This window comes from Phycodurus eques, chromosome 6 (assembly GCF_024500275.1).
Source record: "Phycodurus eques isolate BA_2022a chromosome 6, UOR_Pequ_1.1, whole genome shotgun sequence".
NCBI classification, from domain to species: domain Eukaryota; kingdom Metazoa; phylum Chordata; class Actinopteri; order Syngnathiformes; family Syngnathidae; genus Phycodurus; species Phycodurus eques.
In genome coordinates, this window is record NC_084530.1 from 14,132,204 (window position 1) to 14,142,944 (window position 10,741).

The 10,741-nt window shown below is 41.6% G+C and overlaps 1 protein-coding gene across 2 annotated transcripts in view; it reads left to right on the forward strand.

Moving 5' to 3' along the window:
- The window catches only part of LOC133403991 (neuronal acetylcholine receptor subunit alpha-7-like), a 28,515-nt gene extending 21,854 nt beyond the window's left edge, over positions 1–6,661 (forward strand). The window contains exons 7-10 of one of the 2 annotated variants that reach the window (XM_061679516.1): positions 1,530–1,724; positions 2,693–2,779; positions 4,905–5,014; positions 5,616–6,661. In XM_061679516.1, coding sequence (XP_061535500.1) covers positions 1,530–1,724; positions 2,693–2,779; positions 4,905–5,014; positions 5,616–6,218 — 995 coding nt within the window. In that variant the 3' untranslated portion in view covers positions 6,219–6,661. The remainder of the gene's footprint in view (positions 1–1,529; positions 1,725–2,692; positions 2,780–4,904; positions 5,015–5,615) is intronic. The other variant, XM_061679517.1, reaches the window with a different exon arrangement.
- Positions 6,662–10,741: the final 4,080 nt, after the last annotated feature.

Consider the following 10,741-nt stretch of genomic DNA (forward strand, 5'->3'; position numbering starts at 1 on the left):
ATGTTTTTGGGATGTGGGAGGAAACCGGAGTGCCCGGAGAAAACCCACGCAGGCACGGGGAGAACATGCAAACTCCACACAGGCGGGGCCGGGGATTGAACCCGGGTCCTCAGAACTGTGAGGCTGACGCTCTAACCAGTCGTCCACCGTGCCGCCAGGAGTGAGCATGTTGGATAAAATTAGAAATGAGCTCATCAGAGGGACAGCCAAGGTTAGATGTTTTGGAGACAAAGTTAGAGTGAGCAGACTTTGATGGTTTGGACACATCCAGAGGAGAAATAGTGAGTATATTGGATGAGCTGCCAGGCAAGAGAGCAAGAGAAAGACCTGGAAAAGGATGACACGCTGTGGTGACCCCTAACGGGACAAGCCCAAAGGAATAGAAGAAGAATAGATTGCAGAAGGCATACTGTATAATGTGAAGGTGGTGAAGTTCAGGTGCAAAGAAAGCACAGCCTGCCACAGGAGCTGTTCAGGCAGTTGTACCAGATTTCAGACTACAGAATAAATATTCATGAACCCGCTTCCCAATCTTGAGGACTGTTGCATTCTTTGTTACAGTGACATATGTAGTATGGCTGTGTAGTGAGCTACAAATACATCAGCTGTGGTCCATTGTTCTCTAATGTGACCAATAAATAAATGTTTTTTTGATTAGTGCAAAATGTTTACATATTTACAAAGTGAAATGGGTCAAGTAGATAAGTGTTATACTGAAAATTTCAGATATTACGTACTTCTTATACAGTATCATCGTATTCTGGCCCAGTTTAGGTAAGAGAGTGCATTGTGCTTTCAACAATAACCTGCTTACTGAATGTTTACCATCCATCCATTTTTTGAGCCGCTTCTCGTCACTAGGGTCACGGGCGTGCTGGAGCCTATCCCAGCTATCTTCGGGCAGGAGGCAGGTTACACCCTGAACTGGTTGCCAGCTAATCGCAGGGCACTACTTTAAAGTCAATGTAATAAATACAAATCTGCAGTAGAGAAGCTACACTACCTATGAACAAGTTACATTCCAGACGTCTGGTCGTCGCATAGATTTGGCAGAGTAGGACTTATAGAATATGTAGCTAAGACTGGAGTCTGCACGTATGTCCAAATGTTTATAATTAGGCTAGCGTCTGAATACTGTATGTGCATTTTGTGACACACTGACCAAGGTGAGGTTCGACAATGTATATTTGACCTGCACTGGCTGTACAACGACGTGCTTTGTGACTTAAAGTGTCCAAGTTAATGAATGTGGGTGCTAGAAGAGATCAAGACTGGTCCTTTTATCATAGATGACTAAATGAATGATCCAGTGTACCATCGAAATCATTTTAAGGCTGGTTGGTTATTGATGATTGACAAAATGCATGCATGCACTTGGCGACATAAAAAGGCATTATTATTTAAATCAATCATAGCAAGAACGATGTCTCGTACAACGAACAAATCATCATCATGGAATCACGGAAAGTTCTAAAAACCTGTAAGTGACCCAGACCCTGTGTACCTCTTTGCTTGTCATTAACTTGCAGGTGTGCCAGCTAAGCGGAATGAGCTCTACTACGACTGTTGCAAAGAGCCATATCCTGATGTGACATTCACTGTCACCATGCGCCGTAGGACACTTTACTACGGCCTCAACCTGCTTATCCCCTGTGTGCTCATCTCTGGTTTGGCCCTGCTGGTCTTCCTGCTCCCTGCAGACTCCGGGGAGAAGATCTCACTGGGTGCGACCCAAAATACACACACGACCACATTCACTCACAAAGAGCGATAATGCTTAAATCCAGCAGGAAACACAAGACCTGACTGAAGTATACAGTAGAACACCGCGCTTCATTGTACTCTTAGCCCATCATGTCATGGTCCTGTTGCTAACTTTTGGTACCTGGGCCTTAATCCACCTCTTAATACCAACACTTTCACGTTGCAATGTACATCTGGAGCAATTCAGAATCAATACTCATCTAATAACATGACAAAACATTTCAATAGAATACATCATACTCATCAGAGATGCTAATTAGTGTATGTATTGCACTTAATATGTGCAGGCAACTACAGCCGTTTATTGCAATTAAAAATTGGCTGTAACTAATTTTGCTGTAACCAATCAATGAAGGACAGTAAAATGGCAACGTCAATGGGGGCCAGTGTCAGACACGGGAGCACAACGTGGGCTGAGCGCATTGACGCTGAAATCTGATTGGACAAAAACAAGTACAATACTGGAAACAGTGTAGCCAAGAGAAACGCAATAAAATGAAGAAAATAGATGATTGGGAAATAAATTAATCACATTTCATGGAACAAATATTAGAATCTGGGTTGTAAATGTAGGTCAGTGCTCCCGATTAATGTTGAGTGTGTAGGCCAGCAGAGAAGGTCTTGCTGGCCCTGATTTCTCACTACTGGTGTTTTTTGACAGTGACAGCATGGCAATGTATTTGCATTTCTGCTTAATTATATTAATCAACAATTTAATCAAAGCTCAAGAAGAAAAAAACACATGAAAATACAGATTTTTTTTTTTTAAACAAATGTCATCACTCTATGTGAAACACATAATGGTCTCAGGGAGAATTCCCTTGTGAGTAACTATTCCAAAATAAATCTGCAATTTTGGTCACTCATTTTGAAAACTCTCAACCTTTAGGATCACAATGACAGATATAGATCATCTCCTCTTTTCCAGGCATCACTGTGCTGCTGTCTCTAACTGTGTTCATGTTGCTGGTGGCAGAGATAATGCCTGCTACATCAGACTCTGTTCCTCTGATTGGTAAGACGGATTTCTGCAAGACTACAGGAAGTCCTCGATTTACGAACGAGTTCCGTTCCTACGCTGGCGACGTAACACGAATTTCCGCGTAAGTCGGATTTCACCGTTAAAGTCGAAATTTACGGCGAAATACTTCTGTTACGGGCATTGTCCCACGTGATTGTGACAGCAAGCTCAGTGTGTGTGAGCGTGTGCGTCGATGTGTGAGTGAGACGGGATTGCGCAGGCGTCGTCCGGCGGGACTGTGAAGGAGGAAGGAGTGCGTGCTGGCGCGTGTGTGTACAGTAGCAAGTGTAGTGACGGCGACCGGGGAAGAGGAGCGATTAGCGGAGGACCCGTCGACGGGTTGACACTTCGTATAAAGAGACTAAAATACATTAAAATAAAAAAAACAATAAGATGCTGTACTTACCATTACTGCTGAGAGTGTAAAAAAAGGAGGGCCGAAAAAGGCAAAGATACTCCCGCCGCACAAACACAGACAAGCACAATGCACTAGCTAAGCAGAAACACTATGCTGCTGGGACAAAATGGCGGACGAGGCACGGGCGTCGTAGGTCGAGTGCGTCGTAATTTGAGGACTTCCTGCGTTATTCTCTTTATCCAGACAATATGCTGTACTAAAAAAACATTCAGAACTTATTCAGGGTGTAGTTAAAAGATTTGAAGAACCCACTCCATACGCACAGCGGGTGTTCCCATTTCATTTTACTTTGTTGAACAGTCATGCATACAACATCTTTCAGCAGTGTACGTCAAATCATTTTAACCAAATGTATCCTCTCCAATTTCCAATGTCCACAATATTATAAAATGAGATTTTCTGTCTAGGAAACACTTGTTTCTTTTGTATCTGTTTCAACAATATGAAATAGAAGCTACAAGTTTAATTTCCCCTCGAGAGAGTGTGTGTCCTGTCATACTAACAACGACGGTTCCTCGTTGCTGCTAAAATGTTCCTAGAACATTTGCTGTAGGGACGTTACTGTGGAATCATTTATGACAACTGAAACTAACATCTGTGGTGATATCAATTGTTTATGAAGCCACAACAAATCCACAAGAGGAAAGATGTCAAGCAAATTAGCTATTACGACAATGTTTTTGCAAATGCAACCATCCCAATGGCAAACTAGTAATGACATTTGTGCCAATGTAAGCAAAAGGCCTAAATCACATTTACATTACAATCTATACTGGAGGAAAGCATTATTCGATGCCCTGCTGATATTTTAAGTTTGCTCACTTATTCTTATTTACAACTTTGCAAAAGAAAAGAAAAAGAAAAAGAAAAATTGGACAACCATCATTTTGATGGTTGTCCAATTATCATGGTAGTAGACATAATATCAATAAAAATATGTTTAAAAAAAAAAAGAAGATGAAAATGTGAATTTTATTGAATGAAGTAAGTATTTGATCCCCAGGCAAAACATAGATTTGTACTTGGAGAAACCCTTGTTACAAACACAACAATTAGAAGTTTACTGTAGTTGGTCATCAGATTTGCTGGTCATAAGTTTGCGCTCTTCTTGAGCCAATCGTTTGTTGCAGAGGCAATATATTTTGAGTCAGTGGCATGCTGGAAGAACCACCCACGACCTCTCTCCAGTGTCTTTGCTAAAGAAAGGTGGTTTTACAGCACATGGTTCCGTTCATTGGCCCCTTAATGCAGTGAAGTGACCCTGTGCGCAAAACCACATCCATGCTTGACTGTGGAGAGGATGTTCTTTGGCTCGTACTTAGAAATGTTTTGGCTTTTGATAATGTCTAGTCTGTAAATGTATGTGTACAGACGATCATTTGTTTTCCCATTGCACGTACACCTGAATCAATAGTTTTGAAACAAAAAAAATGCACCACAACCTTCACTCTGACGAACTTTTAGAAAACTGCAATTTTATTTTGACATGAAAATGACACTAAGTGACCTGATGACAATGGAAAATGTATACAGGTAAATTTAATTTGTTTAACTTAGTGTGTGAATGGTGTAGTCCATTTCAAGTCGTTTCATATTTCTGATCGACTGCCTTTCTGCATGTTAGTAAGATGTAGATCTAGAGGCTTTTAATATCATCTTTATATTTGCAGTTATGTTTTTGTTCTGTTTTATCTTTTTCAGCTCAGTACTTTGCCAGCACAATGATGATAGTGGGCTTATCTGTCGTGGTGACAGTTCTGGTTCTCCAGTTCCACCACCACGACCCCCAAGGAGGGAAGATGCCCAAATGGGTAGGTGAAGATTGTGTGTTGGCTCATAAATTGTGTGATCAACCCGCATGGAAAGATATAGGCAATGCCGATTGTGACGCTGACAATAGTCAGAAGACTGACAGGGCATCCAATCTGACAGAAAATACAAAGGCGAAGAAAGAGAAGAAGTAAAAGATGAAATGGAAGAAGTTAGGCCAACTGTTTTAGCCCACTCTATCTGGTACCTACATTGGGGTTGGACTCGTTCTCTTGTCAATTTTCTGTGGTAAATAACTTGGGAGAAATGTTACACAAACACTCAACATAACTAGTTTCTCCTCTATTGTGTCCGGCAGCAGTGCGAGCTTCAGATCGGTTCCTAATTGGCTATCGTCCATGACCGGGCTAAACTTTGGGGTGACCACACATGGAAGAATTTGCGATCGGAAAACATTGAACAGGTTTAACATTAAGGATTGTTGGCCCTGATGGATTTCCGAACAGATCAGGAAGGGGGGGAAAAAAGAATCGCTCTTACCACACCCAACACCACAGGATAATCAAAATAGATATTTAGAGACGTCTTATAATCGGACTTTTACTGACTATGATCCACGTCTTTCCTTGTCTCCACATCCAGGTTCGAGTGATCCTTCTCAACTGGTGCGCTTGGTTCCTGCGCATGAAGAAGCCTGGAGAGGAAAGAAAACCAAGCAGTCAGTCTGGCGTTTGCGTATCCTACAAGTATCGCCATGCCCCTCCCCACCACACCAGCACCAACAGCATTCAGATGAGCACCATACCAGGCCAGGCCTCCACCCAGTCAACTAACACTAATGGAAACAGTAACCTGTACCTGGGATATCATTCCATGGGAACAGACAACCCTTCTTTCCCAATCAGCACTGATCCGAGTGCGCTGATGTGCGGTAGCGGCAGTGGAGACAGCGACAGAAACCCCACTGGTTCATGCCCGGGTGACATCCACTCAGAGCAAACACAGACTTTCCTGCTGGAGCAGCTCCCAGAAATGTCTCGAATCCTGGAGGAAGTCCAATACATCGCCAGGCGCTTCCGAGAGCAGGATGAGGATGAGGCCATCTGTAGCGAGTGGAAGTTTGCAGCGGCGGTGGTGGATCGCTTATGCCTGGTGGCCTTCTCGCTGTTCTCCATCATCTGCACCTTCACCATCCTAATGTCAGCTCCCAATTTCATTGAGGCGGTGTCCAAGGACTTCACATGAAGTGGATCTTTACGCGATAAGAGCAAACAGTGGAAAAGTTCATGTTAAACATTCAGAAACTGCTCGCCTCCATGCTTCTAACTGCTGATGACCAACAAGATCTTGTAGCACACATACACTTCAATTCAGACACTTCCTCCAGTTCCATTTGTTTACTTGCTGTAATGTGAAAATTTAAAATAGCAGAATCTTGCTTTTTCTCAATTTATTTAACTCCACTAATACATATTTTTACTGCCGCCATGCACACTACACCTCTTTGCTGTGAAGCATTGGATGCTCTGGTCATGTTTTGTTTTATTGTATCATATATCCTGAAGAAATCCAGATCTTAACTTTTTCTACATGTAAACATTTAATGGTTTAGATTGATATTATCTTTTTGTTGTTGTGTAGAATACATTTTGTGAAAATTTCTCAGAGGTAATGAAATTATTATGATTATTATAATAAAATAATAATAACAGGCAATTGAGAGTAAAAAGCATGATACCAAATGTGTGTGTGGGGTGGTATGTAATATATATTACATATTGCAATATTATAAATCAGTATTGGAGCAACAAATGCTGAGGCTATTTCAATGTTTCAAATAAGCAAACCAACTACGGTCGACGACTGAGTCTTCACTCTTTCCGTAGCCTATTATTGAACACACCAAGTAACGAGAGTAAGCAAGCAGCCAATGTTACCAAACTTGCATTCATTAATTCATTTTCCATACCGCTTATCCTCACCGTACCGCGTGCTGGAGCCTATCCCGGCTGACTCTGGGCGAGAGGCATGGTACACCCTGAAATGGTCAATTACAGAACTTGCATTCAATATTGCAGAAGTAAAACTTAATAATAATTAATAAATAATAATAAGGCGGCACGGTGGCCGACTGGTTAGAGCGTCAGCCTCACAGTTCTGAGGACCCGGGTTCAATCCCCGGCCCCGACTGTGTGGCGTTTGCATGTTCTCCCCGTGCCTGCGTGGGTTTTCTCCGGGCACTCCGGTTTCCTCCCACATCCCAAAAAACATGCATAAATTGGAGACTCTAAATTGCCCGTAGGTGTGCATGTGAGTGCGAATGGTTGTCTGTTTGTATGTGCTCTGCGATTGGCTGGCAACCAGTTCAGGGTGTACCCCGCCTCCTGCCCGATGACAGCTGGGATAGGCTCCAGCACGCCCGCGACCCTAGTGAGGATAAGCGGCTCAGAAAATGGATGGATGGAAATAATAATAAATGCTGTGGACAGCAATTCAGGCAGACAGCGAATGAACCTTGCCGTGCTTTATCCTGATGATGTTATCCTGACACAGAACTGGCAAGTGCCGTGTGCATAGCAACAGCATAGGCATATCTGGACATCCAAGTTCAGGTCTATGCTTTGCCATCTATAGAGACTGAGTTGAGAAGTCAGAAGTGCCGTCAAGGGGTTTGGGCGCTGGAATTTTTTTGTTCCACCGTGGCCCTATCTGTTGTACTCAAGAGGAGCTACTGCCCATGTCGAACTTTTAACAAGAGTCAATGGGTAAATATATTTGCACTCCAGAGTGGATGTTATGTCACTAAAACAGACAACAGAAATGAATGAAACAACTTTAGTCATCATTACCAAGAGACTATTAATTCTTCTCATCTAAAAATAGATATACTGTACATATATTTAAAAATATGTTAAATTTACTTATTGTTTTCATTAATTCTTTTGTCTTCAGGGAAATAATATGGTGACAACCATGCATGGTAGGGCGATGCCCTCGCACCCTTTATTGACCAGCCACCACTGCTTCACTTTCATAAATGTGGGAATGAAATTGCATAAAAATGTACCAAACAGTGAAATTTATCTTGCCTGGCTTGGAAGGTCAGCACCCCCTAAACCTCTGTTCCTAGAATCGCCCGTTTCACATTGTAATACCCAGTGGAAGGCAAACACTTCCCAACCTCTGATACACATCATGCAAGAAGGATTAGCGATCTTATGTAACACATTGGTGTTCAAGCATCTCACGACTTCTGAATGTCAGCTGTGGCTTTCATTTAAATATTGACTTCTTTCCTGATGATCTCATAGGTCTCTTTTGACTTCATGGAGAGACGCAACGCAACAAGTGTTTCTTGATTGAAAAATTGAATTGAATTCCTGCTGTTGCAGTTAATCACTAGAACGCAGTCAAAAGAACCACCACCAGTGATTACTTTGTGTCGCTGTTATGACTCAAAATCTGTAAAAGCTTAGAAAATTCCCATGCTAGACAATAATAGTCAAATCGGGTGGTTGCTGTTTTCGCTACCAGGCAAAGAGGGAATAATCATTTGATCCACTGCTGAATTTCTAAGTTTGCTCAGCTAAAAAAAGTACAAATAAATAGTCTTGGAGTTTTATGATTGTTCATTGATTATGGCAACAGACAATTCGTCAGCAATTCATAACACAATATAAAAGTTATACAATGTTGTCCATTTTATTGAGTGAAGTAAGTATTTGAGCCGCAAGCAAAACATTTTATAGTTCATATTTGGTGGAAATCTTACACTACATTGCTCCGTTTTGTCGGCCCTTCAATGCATCTTGTACACTATTCAGAAAAACAGCCCCAAAACATAATGTCTCCACTTTATGCTTACTGTTGGTATTGTGTTCTTTGGGCCGTACAAATATTTCTTTCATCCTGCAAACACGGCAGGTCGAGTTGATGGAAAATAGCTCAACTTTGGTTTCATCTGACCACAGTGCTCTGCCAAATGTCTTGATATTATTAAGAAGTTCCTGCAGTCTACTTTGAGGCTGCTTCCTTCCCTTTCTCATGCCCATCCTCACTCCACAAGGCCAGATCTTGCAGGGAGCTCTAGACTGAAGGCAATTCATGTCCTCTACTTTCCAAAAATGGCGCCAATATTTTGCTAATGGTTTTATAACCCATTCCAGCCTTGTGCAGGACTACAATGTTGTCCCTAATATCTTTTGAGAGCTCATTATTCTGACATAAAGTGAGCAAAGTTACCAATTCAGCAGGGGATCAAATCATTATTTCCCCCACTGTATCTTAGGTTTGTTAAAAAAAAAAAAAGATTGCATAAATTGCTAGAGACATTAAATAGGTTCACCTGCAAAGTTTAATGTGATTTGGTAAAACAGCTGCATCACACATTCTGCTTTTACAAGTAATAATTTGAAAATATGTTCATTACTGTATTGTGTCTGCGGTGGTCTCGAACTACATTACATCATAGTGAGGATGCTGCATATAAGTTGCATAATTAGTGATGGAACAATGGGAGAAAAGAATGCTGCTGTATTCTTCTTTCAGTGTTCAGTTACCATGTCACTGTGTGTGACAAACGCAGATGTAGAATTTTGAAAAGAGGTGTGAAAAATGATTTCGGAATTCAGCAGACAAAGTGGAAAAGACAGTGACTCAAGCAGGTTTTGTTGGTATGGACACGTGAAAACAGTCTGAGGAGAGTGGGACACTATGCTTTGGTCAAAACGAGTGTGTTTTACTTTGTGGTCTGCTCATTGTGGTTTAATCTCCTTTTAAGGATACGCATAAATTCTCACTGTCTGAGAAAAATAAAGAAATGTTCAACCTGCTGGCATTTTATTGACAATGCTCACTGCAAGACGTCAGCTCTCATCTCTGCAGAAGCTTTCCGACCGACTTTCAGCCTTTAGTTTACAAATGAATACTGGTAATAAAACACACTATTCTTAACTATTCATAACGAAAAGTCACACAACAAACAACTGTACAAACAAAGTTCCTGCTCTAAACACCTGTTCTAGAATGTCATGGGAGTACATACCTGTATGTCTGGTCAATGTCTCATCTGTCTTTTTCCTTCCCAAATTCTAGTTGTTCACCATAGCCGGCAGACAGGGACGCAACTACAGGGTGGCCCAAGACTGAAACCTGGCCTCCTCATTGGCCTCCCCCATCGTGTGTGCTTTTTGTTGTTGTACAGAATTGTGTTTTTATGAGAGGCAGAATGTTTCTCAAGAGCCGAAAGACACCAAGAAAGCATTTCACCTACGCACACACACAGGGTGCAAGTTTTAGTTTTGATGTTTCCGCCGGCCGTTGCGACGACAGAATGGATCAACTACAGCAGTGTCAACTTGAAAAGAAGGACTCTGTGTGTGGAACTCAAAACAGCCAGCGGCGGATGAAATATTTACGTCAATTATTAGTGTCAAAGTCAGTTTTCAGCATGTTTGAGTGTATCTAACAATGTTTATAGCACATAAAATGCACAGAGGAAAAATTAGCAAACATGGGAGGCCTTGGGAGGTCAACATTTTGAGTGTTAGACGTTACAATAATTCCTTGTTTAACGCGGGGGTTAAATTTCCAGACCTCCCCAGCAATAGACGAAATGCGCTAAGTAGTGACCAAGTATTTATGGTATTTTTTTATATTTTTAAAGTTTCATGCATACACTTCATCACCAACAAACAATATACAGTATGCATCTGAGGTGCAGGTATTATTTTTGCTAGGTCTCCAGTAGTGTAGTAATACTGATACGA